At 49.7% G+C, this 26,227-nt stretch overlaps 2 protein-coding genes and 1 long non-coding RNA gene across 7 annotated transcripts in view; 1 reads left to right on the forward strand and 2 right to left on the reverse strand.

Annotated features, from left to right (window-relative positions):
* The window catches only part of ZFR2 (zinc finger RNA binding protein 2), a 44,355-nt gene extending 30,438 nt beyond the window's left edge, over positions 1-13,917 (reverse strand). For 3 of the 4 annotated variants that reach the window (XM_019744210.3, XM_019744209.3, XM_019744212.3), the window contains exon 1: positions 13,679-13,916. In XM_019744210.3, the coding sequence (XP_019599769.2) occupies positions 13,679-13,731 (53 nt within the window). In that variant the 5' untranslated portion in view covers positions 13,732-13,916. Of the gene's footprint in view, positions 1-13,678 lie in introns of all 4 variants that reach the window. The other variant, XM_074337591.2, reaches the window with a different exon arrangement.
* A 2,483-nt stretch (positions 13,918-16,400) lies between these two features.
* Positions 16,401-20,249, reverse strand: LOC109453980 (uncharacterized). 2 transcript variants are annotated; one of them, XR_016018989.1, is made up of 3 exons: positions 19,975-20,249; positions 17,090-17,354; positions 16,401-16,790 (listed from the first exon to the last, which is right to left on the reverse strand). It is a non-coding gene; the product is annotated as an uncharacterized LOC109453980 (long non-coding RNA). The 2 variants fall into 2 exon arrangements; XR_002138411.3 differs by lacking the exon at positions 19,975-20,249 and adding an exon at positions 19,477-19,586 and having other exon boundaries at positions 16,406-16,790.
* ATCAY (ATCAY kinesin light chain interacting caytaxin) overlaps positions 19,367-26,227 on the forward strand; it is a 28,869-nt gene continuing 22,008 nt past the window's right edge. The window contains exons 1-2 of the mRNA XM_019744219.3: positions 19,367-19,780; positions 22,138-22,255. Coding sequence (XP_019599778.2) covers positions 22,179-22,255 — 77 coding nt within the window. The 5' untranslated portion in view covers positions 19,367-19,780; positions 22,138-22,178. The remainder of the gene's footprint in view (positions 19,781-22,137; positions 22,256-26,227) is intronic.

Consider the following 26,227-nt stretch of genomic DNA (forward strand, 5'->3'; position numbering starts at 1 on the left):
CTCCACTCGCTTCCTCCGCCTCTGCCTCAGAGTCTCCACGTTGGGGCCTCTGTTCTAACAGGCAGACCTGGGCTTCCAGTGCTTCCAACCGGGACACCTGGTCCTGTACCTGGGCCACTTCATTAAGCGCATTTTCCGAGTTGAGACTCAAGGCCGTGAGGAACATCCAGCCCACGTGGCCGGCTGTAGCCTTCTCCTCCTCCGGCAACTGCTCATCCAGAGCCTGCAGGGCCCTCTCCACACTGGCCGGAGAGCCGTCCATGTCCTCCCACCCCTCCTTGGGGGTCCAACTCCTGAGAACAGTGGCCACCGAACACCATACACTGCGTGGGGGCCACACGTCCTCCTGCCCAGAGTCAGACTCCATTCCTACCTGGTCGGAATCTTGCTCACTGTGCCAGGGGTCTGAGTGGGTGGAGGCCTCCTTGTAAGATGTCCACCACCCTCGGATCCTAAGGCCGCAGCAGATCAACAAAAGGAGGACAACGCCTTCTATGGCCAAGAAGGTGGTGTGCCAGCTGGAGGCTCGAGTCTCCCAGGCAGACCGTGCCTCCCGTTCCCGGTGTCGCTCCTCATGGGCCTCCTGAGACTGCGTTTTCACACGCACAAACTCCTCCACCATCCTTCGGAGAGTTTTGGCCGGCGCCATACCCTGCTCGCTGCGCCATTTGTCGTGCGGGAGACCCTGCTCGCCGCGCCATTTTTCAGGCAGGGCGGCCTGCGGGGTCTCTGCTCCCATCCCCACACAAGAACGCAGGATATGGTGAGGCCAAAAAGGAACACCCACGGAGCCATAGGTAGGGGAGTCATACCACTATGGTCTCACTGGAGGCTGGGCCCACCGGACGCGCGACCTGCCGTCCGCCTTTCCGCCAACCGACCAACCGACGACTCTCCTCCACTCTCTCGACTCTGTTCCCCTCCTCTCTTCTGCTCTCCTCAGCTCTGCTCGGCTCCTCAGCAGTCCTCGGCTCTCCTCCGTAGCCGCAGCAGTTATACCAGCGGCCAATCGGCTAACCGGCCACAGCCAACAGCCAATCAGCCACAGCCGAGCCAGCACCCTTCCACGTGAGGCCGAGAGCCTGTAAACTACTCTCTGGGGCTCTGTCCCCACACTATGGCTCCGTGGGTGTTCCTTTTTGGCCTCACCACATCCTGCGTTCTTATGTGGGGAGCGGGACCAGAGACCCCACATGCCATCCCGCACAACATATGGCGCAGCGAGCAGGGTCTCCCTGCACGACAAATGGCGCAGCAAGCAGGGTATGGTGCCAGCCAAAGCTCCCCAAAAGGCGGTGAAGCAGTGTGTGTGTATGAACACTCAGTCTCAGGAAGACCAGGAGGAGCAGCTGCTGGAGAGCTGGATCCCCGTGGAGGGGTGGGAGGACGTGGACAGTTCTCCCACCAGCACAGGAAAAGCCATGCAGCTGCTGGAGAGATGGAGCCCCGTGGAGAGGTGGAAAGATGTGGACGGTTCCCCAACCAGCACAGGCCGGAGAAAGCAAAGGTCGTTGCAGCCCTGTGGGCCGGGAAGTTCCTGCTCAGGCAGCCCGGATGCGGGACTTGTCCCAGGAGGAAAGGCTTGCTGAGTCCTCCATGGGAGATGAGGGTGAGGTCAACGTTGTCCCTCACCCCCAGGACAGCCCTGGCGAATGACTATGGACTATGGGGAATTGCCTTCCATCCCTAATTTAATGGACCGCTTGACTGTTTGCTTGGGAACTGTTGTTAGTGGAACTGGGGGATATTTGCTTTTGTGTCTTGACTGGCCGCCATCGAGACTATGTTAAGCACCTTGATTGTGAGTCGCTGTTGTTCCAGCAGGGTACCCTGAGAGGCCCAGAGAGAGTGGCAGTGCCCTGAGAGCCCTGGCTGAGTCCAGGAAGTCTGGCTGTGCCCAGAGAGAGTGGCAGTGCCCTGAGAGCCCTGGATGATTCCAGAAAGTCTGGCTGAGCCCTGAGATGCCCTGGCTGTGCCCAGGAAGTCGGGCTGTTCCCAGAGAGAGTGGCAGTGCCCTGAGAGCCCTGGCTGAGTCCAGGAAGTCTGGCCGTGCCCAGAAGCACTGGTGGTGCCCTGAGAAACCCTGGCTGTGCCCAGAGAGCCTGGCTGTGTCCAGGATATTGCATTCACCTCCAGGCTCCTTGCACAGGGCCCCTCGCGGAAGATGCTTGTCGCGTAGATTGTGAGGCGAGAGTCTGTAGGGGTGGAGTGTGGGAGCAGAGCCCCAGAAAGTAGTTTCCAGGCTCTCGGCCTCACATAGACAGGTGCTGGCTCAGGTAGTAAATGGCCATCAACTGTGACTGCATGGCCATCAGCTGTGGCTAGTTGGCCGTCAGCTGTAACCAGTGAGCCATTGGCCACTAATATAACTGCTGTGGCTAGGCCAGCAGAAAAAATGGGGGCTACCAAGAAGATGGTGGCTGAGCTGGCAGTTAGGATGGCGGTTTGCAGACAGTGTGGATCCAGCCTCCAGTGAGACTATAGTGCCGCCAGCAAGAATATAACAGTATGACTCCCCTACCTGTGGCTCCGTGGGTGTTCCTTTTTGGCCTCACTACATCCTGCGTTCTTATGTGGGGAGCGGGACCAGAGACCCCACATGCCATCCCGCACGACAGATGGCTATTGGGAGGACAACAGGCCATGCCGTTGCAGCCACCTGGAAGGTTCGACAAGCGGGTCTGATGTGCCCAAATTGCAAAGGCAAGGTCACTCAGCCCAAGTGTAAGCGCAGACCTGGAGCTCTCTGGACTGAGACCTGCTGCTGCTGCTGCTGCTGTCAGAGGCTGCCAGCACCGCAATGACGCTGAGCAGCTCTGTGGGGGCCCCTCTCTGCCCTGGCTGCCTCGCACGCTGACGGCCTCCACCTCCAGCAGGGTCTCCTCCCACTGGTCCTGAAGCCCTGGCCCATGGTACCAACTGAGGGCACAGAGGCGAGTGTCCCTCAGGGCGGAAGGGCGTCTCACCCTTCACCTGATGAGAGCCTGGAGGAAGTACAGATAACCTCGCAGCTTTCTCCACCTGCTCCTGCGGCGACCGACTCAGGTCAAAAGCATTGTCTCCACCTGGTGGGGGCCCCACCTACGGCAACCAGTGGAGGCAGATGGTTGTAGACCTTGTTCCACGCCAGGAGGGATGCACGTCGCCTATTTAGTCCAGGGCAGCGTTTCTTGGTGCAGGCACTGCTGACACTGTGCTGGATCACTCTCTGGGTGGCGACGTCCTGGGCACTGTGGGGTGTTGGGCCCCACCCACACGATTCCAGGAGCACCCCCATTCGTGACAACCACAGATGTCCCCACTGTCCATTTGAGAACGGCTGGCCTAGGACAACCTCAGGCCCAGGGCACCAGCTGGGCAGCGTCATAGGCGGGTCTATGCCTGGTCCAGACCCTAATCCAGAAGATCACCAGGATATTGTGGGGGGCCTCTGACAGAACATTTGCAAGTGTACATTTAAAAGGACATGTTGTATATGACCCTGAATGGTGATGTTACGCGCACTGACGTTTGAAGAACCACTGAGCCAGACTAAAAGGGAGGGACCAAAGGAGCCTATATGCAGATGGCTGGGCATCCAAGGCCGAAGCCTTGATGTAATTCAGAGGCTGCAGTGAAAGGTCTTGGGTGCGCTGCATGCCTGCAGGGCAGCTCCCCTGGGTGTTGTTATGAAATGTCACAGCTGTAAGCAGACTGGTTGGCTGTGAGGGTACGAGCTCAAGGTTAACATCGGCTTTCAGTTCAATGTGGGACAGTGAAACACCCCTGACCCCATCAGAGGTCACCCCCCCACACACCTGCAGGAGGGGAGAGCCTCTCCTATGCAAACAGCTGAGATGTTGGGAGAGGGGCAGGGGGGACCACGACAGGACAACTAAAGGAAGGATGGACGTGCTGACAACCCAGCAGGTAACAGGAGGAGCCATACGACCCAGGCTAGAAGGGTGACTAGAATTTCAGAGGGTAAGGGCTCGGACTAGGCCGACAGGAGGGCCTGGCACAGATGCTGGAATGGGAGACAGGCACGAGGCTGGCAGAAAAACAGCCTGTGCTGAGGGACACAGGACCTGTGGATGCCAGGAGGCGGGACAGTGGGCTTGGGGCTCTCGGATGCTGGGCAGAACCCGGGTTTTATCTAGCAAGCAACAGGGAGTCGCCAGGGCGTCTCTTGCCAAGATCTAACCTGTTTCAGGACGCTAAGGTGCTACGGGCTTAATCGTATCTTCCTCCTCCCAAATCATGCGGAAGCCCGAGTCCCCAACGTTACTGCATTTGAAGACAGGGCCTCTAAGGAGGTAATTACAGTGAAATGAGGTGATACGCGAGGGCCCTAATCCTGTGAGAGGGGTGCCCTTATTAGAGACACCAAGGATTGCACACAGAGAGACCATGTGAGGATGCAGGGAGAAGGCACCCACCTGCCGGCCAAGGAGAGAGGCCTCAAGAAAACCAACCCCTCCAGAACCTTCACTGCCAGCGTCCAGAACTAGGAGAAATAAAATTGTTTAAGCTGTCCAGTCTCTGGTATTGTTTTATGGTGGCCCAAACTGACCAATACAGTTGGTGATGGCTACAGAGGGGAGAATCAGGGGAAAGGACTGCTGGAAGACACAAGACGTGCAGGGGCCTCAACCAAAGCGGTAGAAATGGGATAAGAATGCCTGACACATCCTGTTACCTGTGAAGTTTGGCTAAAGCTTGCTCCTGGCAATCTGGGGCTTTACAAACACCTGAAACAGGGCTTTGCAGAGCAGTCAGGTGTAGTGAATGTTTGATGACAATGATCAAAGTGCTGGTCATGACCCAAAGGGGAACACTCGATCTCACTTACTCTAATTGCTCATGACGCCACAAAGCCACCGACATACAACTGTGTGTGGCTGGGAAGATAAAGTGTCACCTCACTATTATTTAGCTCAGCAAGCTGAGGAAGTGGAGCATGGAGTATTCCTCAGATCTGGGGAGTGTATGTCCTGTGGGTCTCTTCCTCAGCATGGAGGAGCCCAGGTGGAATGGATAAAGGGAGAAATTGTTCTGAAACAGGGCTCGGCAAAGTATGGCCACATACTTTGTCTTCTCTCATTGTGTCCTCATGTGGCAAAGGACAAGGGAGCTCTCTTAAAAGGGGACTACTCCCTTTCATGGGGGCGCCCCCCTCATAACCTAATCACCCCCAAGGTTCCACCTCCTAATACCATCGCATTGGGATTATACTTCAACATAGGAATTTTGTGGGACACAAACCTTTGATCTATGGTAGCGTCACTTCCACTGCAGTCTATCTGCTGAGGTGAGGCAGAAGGGAGCCCAGATTCAAGGGCCAGAGAAATCAACGCCAGTTTTAGCTGGGAAGACCTACAACGTCTCAGCAGTAAGGGGTGGACATAATGAATAAAGGACAGAGACATTTTGGGAACCAATCTACCACATCCGGATTTTAGGAGTGGAGCTAGCCACAAAAATGACTCATGGAAAAGACTTTCCACAGGCACAGCCCCCATGGTTGTCAAAACCTAGGTAATCTAGACCAGGGATTCTCACCGGAGGTGGTTCTGCCCCCCAGGGGACACTGGGAGGAGTCTGGGGACATCTGTGGTTGTCACTACGGGGGATGTTTCTGGCATGGAGTGGGTGGGGTCAGGGATGCTTTTCAACACCCGCCAGTGCCTAGGGCAGATGCCCACAGAGCTTGTCAGCAGTGCTGCCGGACCAGGACGGGTTTGGAGTGCCTGGGGCTGGGGATCTAGCTTCTGGGGGCAAAAGCAGCTGAGTGGGCAGCAGAAAGACTTGCTCCGGCCCAGGCTCCCTGCCCCAGGTCTGAAGGAAGAGTGCCTCACACAAGTCATATCACCTTCTCTCAACTTCTCCTTGCCTATTCTGAGTCCTTTCAAGAATCAGATGAAAGTTGTGACTTCCTGCCCTCTCTGTTTCCCACAAACAGTTTTGCTTGTAACCTTGGGCTTCACAGGCCCCCTGCAGGAATGGGGACATCAAGAAGTAATCACTGAGGTTAAATGGCAAATTTTGTGTGGCCTGGCCTGGCGTGGTGAGGCCTAGGCCCTTCTCTCGGGAAACGTAATAAATTCTTCTTCCAATGGCACTGACTTCTCCATGTCATCACTTAGGCGCTCCCACAGGTTAAAATCCCAGGGCCCACATGACACATTCCCTAAGAGCAAGAAGGTGGAGAACAGAAGTGGAGGATGTCAGGGTTCTGCATGAGAACTGGGTTCGAGTTCTCAGGGGTTTCAAGCTTAGTACCTGGGTAGGGAGCCACGGCCCATCTGGCTTCCAATCCTGGCTCTGCTCACTGTGAGGCCTTGGGTGAGTCACTTATTCTTTCCTTGCCTCAGTTTACTCACCTGTAAAATGGGAACACCTACCTCTTGGGATGGCGTGACAAACAAGAACTGACGTGCTGCTGTGCCTCGCACACGGCAGGAGCTCACAATGCGACCCACATCTTCTGACTTTCTAGCGATGCTAGAAATTAGGATTTTTGTAAAGTCTCCCAATTTTGAAATGCTGGTAACTCATTCAAATAAAGCGAGCAAAACACCCTCCGCATAGGCCAAAGAAAGCTGATGTAAGAATCAAACATGGTCTTCAGGCTGCCTATTTTCAACCTGTGACCAAGACCGAGCAGCTGGGAGTGGTGGTCGAGGAAGAGAAATCGAGTCACAGGTTTACTCTTGGTAAAGCCTCCCCTTAAGCAGTGAGCTCTTCACCTACTTGTCAGTCTTCTTCCTAACACTCCCTCCGGTGGTGTAAACTAAGCGAGACTGAGATCAAATCGGAGCGCTGATCAGTTACAAATCTCAACATCACAGATCCCCTATCCTGCCGCGCTGAGAGAAAAGCTCTGCTCCAGCATCCTGACCTGGGTTTTCCAGGAGCCTCTGAGACTCACAGGGTGGGGTAGCATCCAGAGCTTGGATGGTGCACTGTAAAGTGCAATACGCACTGCTAATAGGGTCACTAAAGACATCCATCAGGGAGGATGTTTTCAAATCCATTTTATTGGCAATAAGATCACATTTAATTACTTTATGTTACACACATACATACACACCCAGTGATCATTTCATTTGACACTTTGGTTCACAAGGGTTTTATAGTCAAAATATTTACATATTATACATTCAAACCCGTAACAATTCTGATTTTTTTTAAAGCAGAATTTTATTTTCTTAACCACGAAAGCCCATGTGCTTTCTCCACCATGAAATACCAATTTCAAATACAGATGTCCGGAAAACATCCCGATGTACTGGAAAGGTGTTCGATGACATAAATCCTTGGGCTCTTGAAAAGATGACAGGATTTGTGCCCCCGCCCCCATATGCAACCTTCTTTAAAATGTAGGCAGGAGTCCCTGGCCCCAAATCAGGGCTGCTTGGCTCCCAGAGATAGTCACTCGGCTGCTTGGCATTCCTGAGGCAGGGATTCCAGACTGGTGACAGGGGTTTCCCGAGCCTCAAGGGTGAGCCAGATTCTGCTTGGCAGGGGAACTCCTGGAATTCTCTTCCATCCTTCTGATCAGGAATATGGTACCCACACAGAGGACAGCTACATGGTTTGCCCCACCTGTCAGTTGCTTAAGAAGTCTGTCTTGATGACATTGTGCTGGTTAAGCTAAAGAGAAAGTATTATGTACAAGCACTCCTAGAAGCAGTGAAAGAATTTCCAACCACGAACAACACAGCCGTGGCTTTTTAATGCTGTGAAAAACTGGTGAGAGGCCAATGTTTCGGGAACAGTGAGGGGTAATCTATGGTTCCAGCCCTCTCCTGCTGCTTTAAAGGGCAGAAAAACCACCACAGCCACGTCTACACGGGTCTAGCATGTGCCTCTCTGGTGTCAACAAGGGGAAGCAGGGCTAGACAGCCAATCTGAGGTTCTCATGAGCAAATACAACAGACATCGAACCACCAACCATGGATTCAACCAATGACATTCAGTATGTTTTAAAAAGCCACCGCCTTTTATAACATTCATTTCAAGGGTCTTAGATGTTATAGCTTATTCTGCTCCCAGAGAGCAAACCTCATCAAGGAGTTATCCTCAGTCAATGGAACTGACTTTCCAAAATACAAAAATGCTACAGAATCAAAGTGAAGCAATTCTCGATTTTTAGTCAACAGTGACAAGTAAGTGACTTGGATTGTTAATTTAAAAAGGCAAATGGGGGGCCGGCTCGGTGGCTCAGGCGGTGGAGCTCCGTGTTCCTAATGCCGAAGGCTGCTGGTTCGATTCCCACATGGTCCAGTGGACTCTCAACCACAAGGTTGCCGGTTCGATTCTTCAACTCCCGCAAAGAATGGTGGGCTCCGTCCCCTGCAACTAAGATTGAACACAGCACCTCCCAGAGGGCTCAGTTGTTTGGAACGTGTCCTCTCAACCACAAGGTTGTCGGTTTGACTCCTACAAGGGATGGTAGGCTGTGCCCCCTGCAACTAGCAGCGGCAACTGGACCTGGAGCTAAGCTGCGCCCTCCACAACTAAGACTGAAAGGAAAACAACTTGACTTGGAAAAAGTCCTGGAAGTACACACTGTTTCCCAATAAAGTCCTGTTCCTCTTCCCCAATAATATCTTAAATAAATAAATAACACAAAGGCCAATGGACAGTGATGTACCACACATGTAACTTACCTTTAGGGGGAAAAAATCTGCCAAAGTAAAATATCTACCAAAAAAGATATCTCATTGCCCAAAATATTTACAAATGAACTTTCCAGCTAAAAGAAACTGGCAACCTTAAAATTATCATATAACACAAGTATAAGAGAAAAGAACAGACAGAGAATTTCAGTTTCAGTTTGTGGCAGATACCTTGGTACAAGGGACAGAAAAAGGGAACAATTACCAAAGAATTAGACGTTGGGTGGTGTCCAAACCACCCAACTACCAAGATTAGAAACTACCAAGATTCTAAAGAATATGAGTAAACAGCACACCTCAGATTTAAGGCAGGACAGACAGAGAAAACGACATGCAAAAAAAAAAAAGAAAGAAAGAAAGAATAAAAAAAGAAACAAGCAAAAACTCTCTGTGATTTGTCAAAGCCTCCTAATTTTGTTCGGAATTAAACAGCATTACTTGGCTTTGATGAATAAGCTATCTGAACAACTTAGAGCTGTGATGAAAACAAAAATTGGTACTGACACAATAAACCCCCACCCCGAATCGTCTTAGTTGACTAAAACCAGTCGAAATGGAGGGCTCCTCCAACTAGTTCAGAATGTACTGTACCTTTTTATTATGAACTGTAGCTACAATATCTTCTACAGTATCATGTTTAAACTTTTAAAAATATAAAGCAGATGTCATAAAGTGGAGGTAGGTATCATTTGTCCCACATAGCCTGAATTTGGTGCTGGTATTTAAAACTTGCATGATTTCACATAGAAAGGGACTGCAGGTTCTCTGGGGACATGGGAAGAAGACTCCCCACGCTGGGTTTGGTTGACAACAGGTGGTGTGTGTGTGTATGTGTGTGTATGGAGGGGTGCAAGCTCTGTCTTTGTTCCCCCCACCCCATACACTCTCTACCCTCTTAGACTCGATTCATTTATGTACATGTCTGGCCCATACAGGGCTGTCTGCAATCCCTGATCTGAAGTTACACAAACTTTCAATTACTAATATAAGATAAAAGGAGAATGAATACAGGTTTACAAATGATGCCTGCACATTTTCCTTATTTTTCCAGGACTACCAGTTATTCATCCAGATCAATGGTCTTTGTCCCCTTACCTCTATAACCACACAAAACGACACCAATTACACTCATGTGAAAAAAGTTTTTAAAAAGTCATTTGAAAATGCTTTTAAATTTGATGTATTGTTCTGATAATTCTCAATATACACAAATTAGATCCAGACAAAAGACAAAATGTAACAAAACTATTAAAAATTCAGAAACAGAATATGTTTAGGGGGGAAAAAACCTCTATTAGAATTTACTTATGCTCCATTGTTGATGAGTTGATTTTTGGTTCTAAAACAGAAAAAATGAAAATTCAAAATCCACACTTCAAAAATTTGAAATGTACCAAATGTGTTTGTAATAGGATCTAAGACATTATGGTTCTGTCATCTGAAAATTTTTCCTTAAAATACACTTAAGCCAACATTTTATTGGCAGTCCAGAGCTGACACTCAAAATTATATCCCAAGAAATTCCTTCAATCAATCCCTAACATGTATGTTAGTCTTACTGAGATGGACCTTTAAAAAAGACAACAGCAACTACATTCTAACAGGAAGACTCGTGTGACTTGCTATTCCAAGGTCGACTTCCTGTCAGTTCCACCGGGGAATAAATGGGTGTTGCGTAGGTGCTCACTTATCAGGACTGCTTCAAACTCAGCTAGAGGTTCCCACAGGCCCGACCTTCCTGGGTGTCTAAAGCAACGCTGCTTTTAGGTGAGGTGGTAGGAGTCCATTTAGAGGTGTGCACCCTGGCCGGCAAGGCAGGACCACCAGATTCTCCCGCGCAGCCTGTGCTCCTTGCACCTAAGCTTAGGGGACAGATGGGCCTTGGCAGGTAAGGTTCGCTCTGGAAGGGTCTGGAGACATGTGGGTGGGCAGGCAGTGGAGGCTGGCCTGGGTGCAGCCATACATGACAGAGCAGGGAGCTCCTAACCAGGGGTGTTAACAGGCAATCTTCTGTCTGCCGGCACTTCCCATGGTCAGTTTGGGCTCTAGCACCTTTCCCAAGGTATCCATTGCCTCTGGGAGAGATTTTTGATTTATGGATTATAGTATAAGGAATATTACTATCAAGGGTGGCCAGTTAGTTCAGTTAGTTAGAGTGTAGTGCTAATAACACCAAGGCTGCTGGTTCGATCCCAGCATAGGCCACTGTGAGCTGCATCCACCTTATAAAAAAAAAAAAAAAAATTCCAGTAAAAAAAAAGAAATATTCCTACCCAGTGCCACGGTGGTCAGTTTTAAAAGCCAAGAAAACCTACTCAAAATTCCTCTAAGAAACAAACTCTTGTCTTTGCTTTGGCAATTCATGAAACAGTCTTTGTAAATACTGTTGTCCAAATGCCACCATGAAGTTGGTACTCACAAAACCTGTTATCTAATCAGCTTTTCCATGGCACATTATATGAGAAATGTGTACTTTAAAAGCAGGTGAAGGTTCCAAGCAAAAACCATTTCCCCCAGAAGAGAATATCTGGTTAACTTAAAATCATTCTGATAATGCAGATTATCTTGTTTAAATATTTTGTGAGACTGAAATTTATTTTGGTGTGATTCATTTTAGTTTTAGTTAAAACTTCTCTTTTCTCAAAGAATAACGCATGCGCTCAGGGACAAGTCTTAAGCCAGACAGTTCTGACATTGGGTTCATGGTGGTTTCACACCCTTGGTTACATGTGTGTATGTTGTATCACCTACATCATCAGAATACAGACAACAGCTGTGCTAAAACATGGACGCACAGTAAGTCAAACAAATGACAGAAACAGCTACCGGCAGCTATAGGCATACCTTTTATTGTGCTTCACATGTCACATTTTACAAACTGAAGGCTTGTCACCACCCTGCATCAAGCAAGTCTCAGTGCCATTTTAGCGTTTTTTAGCAACAAAGTATTTTTTAATTAAGGCATGTACATTTTTTAGACACAATGCTGCTGTATACTTGATAGGTTACAGCAGAGTGTAAATAACTTTTTTATGCACTGGGAAACCAAAAATTTCATGTGACTCGCTTTATTGTGCTCTTTGCTTTATTGTGGCAGTGTGAAACCAAACCCACAATATCTCCAAAGTATGCCTGTCTATCTATTTTAACAGTGTAAACACTCAATTTCTCCTCTGGAAGGTAATCTTAATACAAAGCATAACATTAAAGTGATTTTCCAGTTCTGACTGAAGAATGCATTGGAGAAAGAGAAAGAACAGAGAAAAGCTAGCAAGCAGAGAAGAGTGGAGCGTTTCTAGAAATTCACGGTCTCAAACAGACTACAAGACTAGCAGAGTCCTGTTTCTTTAAACATTGGCCATCAATACTACCAAGGATGATGGAAACAAGGTGGGATAAAATAAAAACCTAACAGTCTGTTCCAGAAAACAGCAGGCTATGCATTCCTTCCCTGATAGAAAATCCATTACCAGCCAAACATTACACCTTAGAGACCACACCGAGTGCAGAAAACATTAAGAACGCTCCCAATGGCTACAACCTTTGTTTCCTTCCAAGCCTTGGTCTGGTTTCCCATGTCCCATAGGAAAGAACATGGCAGGATCACAACAACCAGGTTGAGGGGATGGCACTCACTTTCCACTGGCCTCATCTATTTGCAACGTATGAACAACATGTGCAGCAAAGGCCCCTAGTGCAGCAGAGACTTGTCTCTCAAGTTGCAAAAGGGGCGGCTGGCACCTGTGGTTGGCTCCTCAGACTCTGTGAGAAAACAGGCCCAAGAGGTTCTGCCAGGCTACCAGGTAGAAACTGACACAAGGGTGATAAATGAAAATGATGGGGGAGGGGGCACTTCCCCTCAGGGATGCCAGCCCTGCACCCCTACCTGGGATTTGATCTTGAAAGCTGAAGGAGACAGCAGAGATGCTCCAAGAAGAACTGGTGTGAGAGGGAGTGGGGGGAAGAAGGGGCAGGGGCCTGGTGGGAGTGTTTGTACATTTGAGGTACAAAAATACCCCATGTATCTACCCATAGAACCATCCTTCCCCTGGCTGCTTCCTATCCCTGCCACCACTCCCCCCCCCCCCCCCACACACACACCAATCTCTTCTCTAGGCTCCTTTGTCTCCCTCACGCCCAAACGCCTGGATTCTGGTCCTTTTCTAGATCTTACATATCCAAACGCCTACTCCACTGAGGTTCAAGATCCCAGGTCTCTCTACCCTCCTAACTGTCCCGGCTGTACCCTTCCTAACTGTTCTGCCTCCCCTGGAAGCCCCAGGTGCTCACCTTCCTATTGGGTCTCAGGACTTCCCCCATGTCAAGTCGGCTACCCCCTCCCCAAGTCTCTGCTCAGCCCCCCAAACAAGCCTCAACCCTCCTCCCCATGTCTCTGCATCTCCCTCTGGTACCCTCCCAGGTCTGGGTTTTCTCACACCCTACACCCCCACCTTCAGGGGTCAGCACCTCCAAACCCCACATCCCCCTGCCTGGCCAGGTACCCTCCCAGGTAGGTCATAACTCCCAATCGGGGGCCAGGTCAACACCCGCACTCCCCGCCCTACCACCCCAAGGTATCTGCCAGGCCAGGTAACCTCCCGGGTCTCCTCCGCCTTCTTTCCAGAGGTCGTGGCGTTCCCGCCCTCCATCCTCTGCTCCTTCTCGCCCCGCCCGGCCAGATACCCTCCTCGGTCCGCCTTCCTCGCCCTCCTCCGGTGGCGGCTCCCTCCTCAAGACAGTCCCCTCCCCCGTCAGATCTCGGCGGCCCCCTCAGGTACGGGTCCCCTACGCAGCACGGCTCAGTGTCCATCCCCGCAACAGGCCCAGGGCCCCCTCCCACGTCAGGAACCCCTCCCCTTGACAGACACAACGCGGGGCTGCGGACGCCCAGGCTCCGCGGCCATCTTAACCAAAACGGGACCCATAGCACGTGTCCCACCCAATTCTGACCAAGACGCGGACCCGCGGGTACTCGCGGCGCGACTTCCCCGGGGCGGGCAGCGCGGGGCCGTTACCTGTACTGCGGGCCGGCGCCCTGCGCAAAGCCGTAATAGCTCCCCGCCGCCATCTTAGCGTCTCCACAGCGCGCGAGTCGACCCCCGGCGCGAAGGGGCGGGGTCCCCGGCGCGTGACGTCACCTGGGCCTCGTGCCGCTCGCGCCCCAGGCGCCGCCCCCCGCGCGGCTCCCTCCTCGCTTCCTGCTTCGCGACTAAGGCGTTGATTCTGCCTCGAGCCTCGCCCCCGCCACAAGCCCCGCCTCTTACCCGTAGCCCCGTCTGCCGTTTAACTACCCAAATGTGTGGGGGGGTGATCTGTGCCCAAGTCCCGCCCTTTGCTGCAAGTCCCGCCCCTTCTCCGAGCCCCGCTTTCTCTTTAACCACTCAGCTTTGCCGGAGCATCACGTCCCCGACTCCCGACCCCGTACCCCAAGCCCAGCCCTGGATGCGAACCTAGAAGTGTGTTTTACTTTACGTCCCACTTGAGTGGGTTTAAGAGCCCCACCGACCGCTTCTGGCTGAGTGGATGTGGCCCTTTTGATACAGCCAAGCCCTGGTTGTCCCTTCAGCAACATCCTGGATGCCAGCATTTTTGGGGGGCCTTCTAAGAGCCCATTCAGCACCTCAAATTCGGTAGCTCTAAATTAGTGGTTGTCAACTGGAGTGATTTGCCCCCAGGGGACACTGGGCAGTGTCTGGGGCCATCTATGGTTGTCATGACTTGGGGTGCTCCTGGCATGGTGCTCCTGGCATGGAGGGGGTGGGTGCCAGGGATGCTGTTTAACACCCCACAGTGTCCAGAGCGGCCCCCTACAACGGAGAATGATCCAGTGTCAAATGTCACTAGTACTGAGGTGGAGAAACCCTACTCTAAGTGTAATTCATCTTGAGAAAGATAGCTTGACCCATCTATTACAGAGCCAGGCCATCTGGGGGGATGCAGCAGTAAGCAAAACTGACATTGTACCAGTCCTTGGGAACTTAGAATCAGGGAAGCAGATAATAACCAAACTATTAATTACAAGTATGGTACTTTTTTTGGTTAATAACAGCTTTATCGAGATAGAATTCACATACCATACAATTCACCCATTTAAGGTATGCGATTCAGTGGTTTTTAGTACCTTCACAGAGTTGTGCAGCCATCACCACTAACTCCAGAACACTTTCACCATCCCAGGGAGAAACCCTGTCCCCATTACCAATCACTCCCCAGCCACCCCCACCCCAACCCCTGGCAACCACTAGTTTGCTTTCTATTTCAATGGATCTGCCTGTTCTACACATTTTGTATCAGTGGAATAGTACTCAGCAATAAAAAGCAATAAACTCTTGATACATACAACCACTTGGATGAAGTTCTAGAGAATTATGCTGAGTGGGAAAAGCCAATGCCAAAGACGACATACTCTTACATAAAATTCTTGAAAGGTCAAAACTATAAAAATGGAGAACATGTTTGTGGCTTCCTGGGGTTAAGGACATGGGGACGGGAGAATGAGAAGTGGAAGTGGCTAAAAAACGGCAACATGAGGGAACCTGGAGTGATAGAAATGTTTTGAATCTTTACTGTATCAAAAGCTATAGTAGTATTGTACTATAATTTTGTGAGATGTCACAATTGGGTAACACGGGGGAAAGGGTACATGGGATGTCTGTTATTTCTTACAACCTCATGTGATTCTAAAATTATTTCAAACTTTAAAAAATTAATTTAAAAAAGGTCCAAAAAAATACATTTACTGACTGGTGGGGTGGTGTTATTTTGCCCCTTAATTTAAACAGAGGGCTAGTTAATTCTTGGACAGAAACCATGCGAGCCCAGGGTGCCAGGGAAAGCCATATGGGTGATTTAGTGAATGGCATGTTTCCATTTGTGTCTTTATGACCATGTGTGGCCTCGAGGAACGATCGACTGGGTCTGGAGAACACAGTTCTCCCACCATGCACTGGCTACAGTCCAGCATGGTAATTACACACAGCCACCCTCCAATTCTCTGCAGCTCTAAATAATGAAGGCTGCATGCATTATACAAATGCAGGTCTGTTTTAATGGGATTTTTTTTCCAGATTACATAATATGTTTTTTCCTGTTATTGACTATAAGCATTGTGCTAAATGCTTTACATGAACAATCTTACCTAGTCCTCATAGTAGCCCTCGGAAGTAGATACAGTCAATTCTCATTATTAGCAGCAGTTCTGTTCTATAAAGTTGCTGCAAACACGGAACAGTGAACACTGAGCCCCTGCTCATGGGGAAATACAGGGTTAGGTTCCTGTGAGCAACATTGTCATCCACTGATCAATACATACCCTTATTTTATGTGTGTGTTTTGCTGAAAGACACCTTATTTAATATGCATGGTCAATTCCTCAACATTGAACTCACAGCACTACAACTCATGCTGGAATTAAGCTTATCTAATGTGCGTATCTTCTTCATAAGGCGTGTCCCAGCCTTCTTGTGCTTAGAAACACTAGATAGCACTTCAGTGCCATGCGTGGGAGCCATGATAAACAGCCAAATAACCAACAACGAGCACAAAAATGCAAAAGCATGGCACTAAATAGACCCCGAAAAAGAAAGGTGTTTACAGCCTGTGCTGGAATAAGAAGACAGAGCATCACCTTGCCCTACCGCAGGTGGGAACATGCACTCAAATTTTTCACAGTTCTGCACCGCCTGCAAACGACCCTTCAGGCACTGCAAGTATTGATTTGGGGGTTACAAATGTTACAAATAAATTTCAGCCAAATTCACAAATATGGAAACAAGAAATGAGGGTTGAATGTACTTTTATTAATCCCCTTTGCAAATCAGGAAAATGAGACTTGAGGAGGTTTAACAATTTCCATGTCTTAAACTACTGAGAACTGACTGTTTCAGGCATTCTTCTAGGGCAAGTTTCTCAGCCCTGGCCCCATTGATACTTGGGGCCAGATAATTCTCTATTGTGGAGGACTGTCCTGTGCATTGTATGGTGTTGAGCAGCATCTCTGATCTCTGGGCACTCGATGTCAATGTCATTCGCATGCCTGAGTCGTGATAACATACAATGTCTCCAGATATCACCAACTGTCCGCTGGGATGAGGGCGTCAGAATTGCTTTCCGGTGAGAACCACTGGTCTGGGGATTAGAGAGTCAACAATGAGCTTACATTATGAGGGACTGGAGAAATGGGATGGGGAGTTATTGTTTATCGGAGACAGTTTCAGTTTGGGCAGATGAAAAAGTTCTGGAGATGATACAGGTGATGGTTGCACCTTGTGAATGTAATTAATGCCGCTGAACCTCACACTTGAAATTATCAGAATGGTAAATTTTATGTTATGCATATTTTAACCCCAATTAAAAATACACCAAACTCCTCCCCCCAAAAAAAAAACAAAAAACACACAAACACACACATAAAACAAACCACACACCAGAAAAGCGCCAAGCTTGGGTCACGCGCTTGGCTCCCCAGCGATGGCTGCAGCACCACGGACAGCTCCCCAGTGCACTCTTGTAGATAAGGGGATGCTGATTTTCAAACGGCCCTCTGTCCACGGTGACTTTTCTCTCCCTTCTCCATCCATTCTACTCATGAAGGAAGCAGCCACGTGAGTAGAATGTTGTCTGGTATCCACGATGGGAACCAGCATTCACACATTCTACCTGCGTTTCCTTTGTGCCAGGTGCACCCACCCTCTGTGGAAGACATTGCAGTGAACAAGACCAACAAAGTCTCATTTCTCTTGAAATTTATATTCAGATAAGGGGGTCAAGAGAATAAACCAAGAAACAAGTAAATCATTTCAAATAGTGGTAAATGCTGTGGGGAAAAAAACCATCAGGTTTCTCAGTAAGTCCGTGTACACCCATGTTGATAGCAGCATTATTCACAATACCCAAAAATAGTAGAAACAGCCCAAATGTCCATCCACTTGGATAAACAAAATGTGGCCCACACATACAATGGAATATACTACTCAGCATAAGAAGGAGTGAGGCGCTGACACACTACATTGGGATGATCCTTGTAAAACATACTCAGTGAGAGAAGCCAGACACAGACCACACAGTGTGTGATTCCATGTATGTGAAATGTCCAGAACAGGCACATCCCCACAGACAGGACGTGGGTTCATGGTGGCCAGGGGTTGAGGGAGGGGGATTGAGGGAGTGCTTAATGGGGGTGGGATTTCATTTAGGGAGATGAGGAAGTTCTGGAACTAGATAGTGGTGATGGTTGCACAACATCGTGAATGTCCTTAATGGCACTGAACTGTGCACTTGCAAATGGCTAAAATGGTAAATTTTATGTTATGCATATTTTACTACCATTTAAAAAATATATACTAAAAACATCAGATATGGGCTATGGGTTGCAGGGTGATGAGGGAAAGCCTTTCTGAGATTATGTCAGAGTTGACACCCGAGCAATGTGAACATCTGGGGGAGGAGCATTCCTGGCAGAGGCAACTGCACATGAACTTCATGTGCTCCCAGAACAAAAGCCACCGCAGTGACTGAGAGGGCCAGGAGATAAGAATAGGCGTCAGTTCCTACTTGGGCTCATGTATTGGTTTCTTGTGGTTGGCGTAACAAAGTACCACAAACTAGGTGGCTCAAAACCATAGAAATTTATTCTCTCACAATTCTGGAGCCTAGAAGTCTGAAATCAAATGTGTCAAAAGGTCTGGCTTCTTCTGGAGGCTGGGAGGGGGAATCCACTCCAGGCCTCTCTCCCAGCTTCTGGTGGTGGTCAGCAGCTCTTGGCGTTCTTTGGCTTGTACCTGCATCACCCCTCAACCTCTGTTGTCACATGGTGTTCCCCTCTCATAGGTCTTCTCCCCTTCTCTTTTATAAAGACACCTGCCATCGGATTTAGGGCTTATCCTAAATCTAGGATGATCTCATCTGGAGATCCTTAATTCCATCTGCAATGACTTTTTCCAAATGAGGTCACATTCACAAGTTCCTGGGGTTAGGACATGGCCATATCTTTTTTTTTTGGGGGGGGCACCATTCAACCTGCTGCAGGTCTAAAAATAAAAACAGTAAGCAAGAAACATGTACAGAGCCTTTCTCAAGCTCCGGCACCGTGCTAAGCGCTCTCGGTGCATTATCTCATTAAATGCAGAAACACCAGTACCATGTTTCCATTTCAAAGATGAGGAAACTGAGACCCAGAAAGTTAAGATCACTTACCCTGCCTGGTCCCCCAGCTAGTGACTGGCAGAGCCAGGGTTCAAACCCACTTCTGGTCTGATTTCAGAGGCCTCAGTGTTAACTATACCATTCTACTGTCCTGAAATCCTCCGGAGCAGGGCCACAGCAGCACACAACTGCAGGGGGCGCCTTTTCCGCGGTGGTCTGCAGCAAGTGTGCCTGAGAAGATTCCGTCTCCGCATCCCGCTCCTTGGCACACGGCTCAATCAATAGTCAGTGGCCGCCTGAGGGACCCATGAAATGGGGTCCTGAGGATATCGCTCCCCTCCGTCCCTCTTAATTGGAGGAATGAGGCCATCGCCACCATTTATTTATATTTATTTATTTATTTATTTATTTATTTATTTATTTATTTATTCCTTGTTTTGTTTTTAAATCTGTAATGCGCCACCAGTAACTCATTTCCGCTTCTGCAGCTGGTGAGGCTCTTGGAAATGCTCCCCTCCCAGCCAATGGAGATCCCCGGATTCTGGCAGGGGGCTGTGCTTTCTGGCCAGCCCTGCCCCCACCCACCCACCCCGCACACAAAAGCACTGTAATTAACCATCTTAAGAAAGCCGAGCCTCTACCAGCTGCGAGCTGGAAAGAAGAAAAATACCTTAGAGGCACGAGCTGCGACGATGACAGGAGACGCAGCCGCCGCCGAGCGAGGGGGAGCCGACTGTTAGCTGCAAGCCGCTCCCCACCCTTGGACAAAAGCGCCCCTCTGCGCCGGCCACATTGCTCTGGGTGACCTTGCTTGGATGCAAAGTCCGCCCCTGCGCGCATCTTCCTTGGATACTCTGAAGGCCTGGGGACCGCGCTCGGAAGACCAGGGATGCCGGGCGGCACCCGCGCTGGGCTCGCCTTTGTCTGAGCATAACCAGAAGAAGCCGCGGAGGTAACCGGCATTCACCGCCGAGGTGAGTCCACCTTCCTTTTCCCCGGCCCTGCCCTGGAAGGTCGGCCCAGGCATCTGCTGCTGCAAACCCCCTTCTGGCCGATGGGGAGGGTGGGAGCAGAGAACCACGGTCCTGTGACTGTTTGGGTGGGAACCCATCCATTTTTCCATCCGCCGGCACACACCCCCAAGCCGCCTTCCATGCCCACCGCTCACCTGGGCAGAAGATCGCACCATTTTCAGGACGTGTTTGTAAATTAGGCAGATAAAACCCTCAGCCGCTCTCTGGGACGCTTCCTAAGAGACCGAAATGCCCATGTCCCATCTCGGTGCCTTTCCTATTTATAACACTTTGAGCGGATCTGAGAAGAGGCTTTGAGAAATGTGTACATAGAGGGTTGCCTGTGGGATGGGGAGGAGGGCGATGGTTGAAGACAGATTCCTCCTTCTCCATCTGAACTTGAATGTGATGTGCTAATAATTCAGCACCACAGCGCAAAGGAACACGTCTCAGCTGTCACTCCCTTTGCGTCACCTCCCATCCTTAAATGTGAAGTCAGGATGGGAGAGCCAGAGTGGACCGGGCCCCTCATGGGCCCACCCACACCCACATTTAGAGGACTGTGGGGCCCACGACATGTATGGCTCCAGGGTCTCTGCTGTGTGTGGGGGGGGAGGGGTTCTTCCTGGGGGCTGAAATCACACACAGCTCAGGATAAGAAAAACTGATGCAAAGACCACTCCCTTTAGGTAGGCAATGAATTTCCATTGACGTGAACTTTCACTTGCAGTAAGGTTCTGGATTGTGGTGGTTGCCTATAACGTCAGAAAGATTTTTTTTTTTTTTTTTTTTTTTTTTTTTTTTTTTGGCGTACTGCGTCTCACTGTCCCTCCTCCATGAATGAATGACGACATTGAGGACAATGACAAAAATCGAGTGAGAAACTCTCACCAAAGTGTGTGCAGGGGGGGGGCGTCTAACTGTAGCCAACCCCTCCCTCAGGGCCTGGCCCTCATCTGCCTCAGGCTCCTCCTCTCTGAGCCACATCCCAAATGCAGACCCACCCTCTCCAGGGGCTGAGACCCAGTGCGGGTCTTCGGATGCCACACTCGAACTGTTAGCCATGTACCAGCTCTACAGCGGGGCAGCGGGGCATCAGGGAAGGGGAGGGGCTGGAGGTGGGGGACCTTAGATGCTGGCAAGTGAGGATAACAACACGAGCTGTTTGGAGGATGAGAGGAGGTGATGTGATGACACAGGAGTCCCTCTATAATGACAGGCAAACCCATGCCTGAAGTCCTTTCACAAACCTGCCGATTAAAACAGCGTTCTCAATCTCAGGTCTCTGGACGTTTGGGGCCAGATCACGTCCTGGACAAGGGGCTGTTGAGCTGCATCCCTGGCCACCATCCTTTCAATGCCAGGAGCACTCCTCCCCCAGTTGTAACAACCACAGTTGCCTCCAAACATTGTCAAGTGTCCCTGAGGTCAGGGAGAGTAGAATCACCCTCAATGGAGAACCAGTGGTTTAAAAGCACAGAACCTGTGGTGTCAGTTGAGTCATAAGATCCTGGAATGTTACACCCAAAAGATATCATAGAGATGATTTCTAGCCAACTCTTTCATTTACAGATAGGGAAACTGAGGTTCAAAGAGGTGAATAGCCTGAGAGTCTGCATACTCCAGAATATACCCAAATTCAGTCTCACTCAGCAGCTGACTCTGCTCCCAGACAGCCCAGCACTTAAGCCACCATCCGAGTGCTGCATTGACCCAGCCCCTGCCCCCAGTCAGCTCCTAGAACAATAGAAATAAAACTGGCATTTGGTGGTTGATAATACTTATGATCCTGACTTCCAACCTCAGTCTCTGCACACTGCTATTGTTGGCCCTTGGGTCAGCAGGTTATCAGGACTTGCTTCTTTGTGGGGGGCACAGGAGCAGGGCAGGCGGCTTCGAGCAGATAGGGATGGGTTGGTGTTTACCAGGTCCTATATGAAAGTGTCAATCCCAGCAAAGAAGCTTAAGTATATCAGTCATCAACACTTTAGTATAAGTGACTTTAATTTGTTTATGGCTTCCCAGTTGAAGTCCAAGATAAGGGTGGATTTCCGAGCGTCAAAGGGAGGGGGGGCTTGTAGCTGAAGTCTCAGCCTCTCACTTGTGTTCAAACTCCAGATCCACGTGGGTGTTTTCAGTTCGCTATGCTTCTGTTTTCTCACCTGTGAAATGGGGAAGCCTCATAGAGCTGGGCAATGATTCAGTAAGATGATGGATACAAGAGCCCTTTGCAGATGGATGTGAGGTGCTGCACATGGGTGGGGGGTTGTTATTACGATGATTGTTCAGTAAAACCTCCACCCATGGCTCTCCTTCAGAAATCATCCCTGCTTCAAGCTAGTGCCTCTTCCCGGCTCCCATGGGGACCACAGAAGCCACACTCCGGATGGAAAACGTGGATGTGAAGGAAGAATGGCAGGATGAAGGTCTTCCCAGGTACAGCTCCCAGGTCTCCATGTCAGCTGTGGAGGGAGAGTGCCTGGTGCTTCTCCGAGGTGGGGTGCAGGAGGCATCGCCAGCTGACCAGGCCAGACCCATAATGGATATCTGCTGCATTATTTAAGATTGAGTCCCGCCCCACCTCCTCCCCCACCAAAGTGCCAAAAAAGCTCCTGCTTCCACGCTATTTTAAGAATTCTAAACATTCTTGTAAACCCATCTCATGGACTATTACAATAGTCTTACCTGGGCTTCCATGAATCCAGGTAATAGCGTATTTTTGCCTGAAGCAGCCAAAGGGACCGTATCACACCCCTGCTTAAACTCCTGGGGCAAATGCCCATCCCGGGAGAACCCAGCATTCAGCCTCCGCCTGCTTCTTTGCGCTCACTCCCATCACTCTCCATCCCCTTCATGCCCCTCTAGCCCCATAGCTTCCTTCCAGGTCCTTTACTGTGCCCAGCTGCCTCTGACTTTCAGACTTCACACTGACTGTTCCCTCTGCTTAGAATGCTCTTCCTCAGACACCTAGGCCTCCCTCACCTCCTTCAGGTCTCTGCCCACAGGCCACCTGCTCAGAGAGGACGTCTGGACCCCTTTATTACCCCCTCCAAGTTCCTGAATTACAGCCCCCAGAGATGTTCTTCCTCACCCCTGGAACCTGAGAACGTTCCTTGACATAGCAAAAGGCAATTTGCAAACCTGATTAAGTTAAAGATTTTAAAATGGGGAGATGATCTTGCATTTTCCAGGGGGTCCTCGTGTCATCACAGGGGTCCTCATAAGAGGGCGGTAGAGGGAGATTTGACTGCAGAAGTAGGAGCCACGATGATGGAAGTAACAGACTGGAGTCATAGGAAGAGGGGGCCATGAGCCAAGGGATCCAGGCACCCCAACTTGAAAAAGCAGGAAACAGACTCTCCCCTGGAGCTTCCAGAAGGCACGAGCCCTGGTCACACCTCGCCTTTAGCCCAGTGAAACTGATTTCAGACTTACTTCTGGCCTCTAGAATCATAAGAGAATACATTTGTGTTGTTCCAAGCCACTGAGTTTGTGGTGATTTGTTACAGCAGCTGTAGGAGTCTCACACTATCTACTACGCTAAATATTTTACATATTTATCTTGTTTAGAGTCTATTTTCCCCCAAATAGAACCCCACGAGAGCAGAGGCCTTTGGTTTGATCATTGCTGTATGCCAGTACAAGGACAGAACCTAACACATACTCAGCACTCAATAGATATTGGGTGAATGGGTAACAGTCACCAGTAGGAATAAAAACTTACATAGGAGGGAAACCGTGTGCCTCCACTGCTGATATCCATGAGCCACCAGACCTCTGTCTCTCTGTCTCTCTCTCTGTCTCTGTCTCTCTCTCTCTGTCTCTGTCTCTCTCTCTCTGTCTCTCTCTCTCTGTCTCTCTCTCTCTGTCTCTCTGTCTCTCTGTCTCTCTCTCTCTCTCTCATGAGGCATTGGATAAGAGAAAACATCCTTCAGCACAGGCTGCCTTCATTCGTTGGCTGGATACAACCACTCGTCTCTCTTCCCCTTTCATGCAAGGACTTTACCCCCAGGAGACGATAACCAAGAGTTAGTTACATAACCACCTGGGAAGGAATAGTCAAAGAGACTGAGTGTGTTCACACTGGAAAAGAGACTTCACAGAGCATCTCCAGCTGGCGAGGCTGCCAAGGTTCAGAACTAGGCTGGTGCACAACAGACATGAAAGGGACACAGGTTTGAGTCCAGTATAGGACATACTGGACTCAAATGGTCTGATATATACTGTTCAAAAGCGCATTGGGCTGGTGGGGGAGTTCTTGACTTCCCTGTGATTGTGTCCTAGTAGAAGCTGTGACGTGGAAGGTGTCACCTTTTATTTGAATTTGAACTTAGCCCTCTCCCAAATCTAGTAATTTTCAATCTCAACATTTTGCACATGTACTTGTGAGAGCACTTGTGGGAGTTGCCGGTTCTCAGAAGAGCTGAGAATCTCCTGTCTGCCCCGTACTGTGGTCTGTAGGCGTTTGTCTCCAGGAATACAAGTATTTGGGGAAAGATGGTGACCGTATTGGGGCCGACCTCCTGTTCTTTCACCTTTGGAATGTTCTTTCCTTTCCATATTCCCTCGTATAAGTCTTTCTCTTCAGCTCTGTAAGATGAGTGCTAATGCCTGGATATGTAGAAAGGGGTCTCATGACACCCAGACTTGGCAGTTTGGGCAAATGAAGGATCGATTTTTTTAAGCAAGGAACCCCTGGTGTAGTTAGGAATGCTCTGAAATGGACAAGAACTGGCTTTGAGAACAGTCACTTGCTCCTGACATGGGGGTCTGTTTCTTCCCATATAACAGGTGGAATCATGTGGGGTGATCTCGGTGGGCTGCTTCCAGCATCAAATGCTCAGGTTTTGGAGGGGTCTCCAGCCACGCTTAGCACCATTTACCCTCCAGTCCCACCAACTCTGGCCCCTGCTGAGACCAAAGCATACCTGGGTCTGGACTTGGAGAACCTTCTCATTCAAACCCCAACAGGCTTGCTTGGCCACCTTGGGCAATTCTTCAAGCATCTTTGTGCCTCTGTTTTCCTATCTATAAAATAGGGATGATTATGCCTCGCTCACAAAGTTGTCGTGAGAATTCAGTGAGACATGTGGAACAGAACTGCTAAGATGGGCTGTCTAACTGAGGAAGGCTGCCCGAAGTAATTGTCACCCTCAGTATTGTTCCTACGAACTTGTATTTTGTTCACCCCAGTTCCTTTTTCCACACTCCCTTCCCCCATTTTTTAAAAGATAGCTCCTCTCCCAAGCCTTCTGGAGACAAAAATGGGGCTGACTGCAGCTGCAAATGTGAATTTCAAGTGAGTTTCCTCCAGCTGCAGAGAATCCCTCTCTCTATTCAGTAGGTCAGTGTTTGCAGGATAGTGGCCTCACTGTGCAGTCCCGGGTCGTGAGCCGTGCCTTTGCCAAGGCTTCTGTCTTCCTCGTTCTGGAAGAAATGAGTACAGCTTCTTGATGCTGTGTCCAGCTGCATCTCAACATAAGCATCTCTGTCTGGTGCCAGACAACCCAGAATTCTATTCCTTCCAGCTCAGTGAGCCCTTCCCTGTGGCGTCTTCGAGCTTCGCTGGGGGTGTCGGAAGCCTCACCCTGTGCCCACAAGCCCCTCCTGCTGCCATTATCTTGCAGTATCTTCCTTCACTTCCTGCCCTCCTGCAGATTCCTGTGGAGCCTGGGCTGAGGGCAACCTGGAGATTATTTATCTCACTGCCTCATTTTCTCCATTCATTCATTCTAATGATCGGCACCAACTGTATGCCAGGCCCTGGGCAAAATGCTGGGGACACATGGAGAACAAGACAGCCACCCTCATGGGGCGCTCACAGTCTGGGGCAGAGACAGGCCGTTTTCTTGAACCTCAGAACCCAATGTGAAATTGCAGGTGGGTTCTTGGCACTTGAAGAATGCCAGGGTGGGGTCTGACTGGGTTGGGGGAGGTACTGACCCTGGGCTGTGAAGGATGAAGAAGGATGAACAGGGGAAGGAGGCTTGTGGTAGGGGTTGAATATTCCATGCATAGAGAGCAGTATATGCAAAGGCCCTGAGGCCACCAGGAGCAGATTGAGGGACTGAAGGAAGATTGAGTGGGGAAACTGAGAACAATGACACAGAAGGGGTTGGCCAGGGTCTCATAACTATGAAAAGATAGGTGCAGGATTAGATGTCTAACTGATACATCAGGCAGCTCTTCCTTTCACAACTGAGTGGCTGTGGGTTTTGTCTCTTTGTTTGTAATTTTTTATTCTGCTATAGTCCCAAACTTAACAAAATATCTAAAAGCAGGAAGCAGTGTTCTAGGCAGAGGAGATGAAATGTGCAAGGAAGACCTTGGCATGGTAGGGACTGCAGTACGAGAACCCAGCTAGATCACAGGTATGAGGTTGGAGGGTTCACAGATGCCACATCCTGA

This window comes from Rhinolophus sinicus, chromosome 15 (genome assembly GCF_057876585.1).
Source record: "Rhinolophus sinicus isolate RSI-liver-muscle chromosome 15, RSI-T2T, whole genome shotgun sequence".
Lineage (NCBI taxonomy): Eukaryota > Metazoa > Chordata > Mammalia > Chiroptera > Rhinolophidae > Rhinolophus > Rhinolophus sinicus.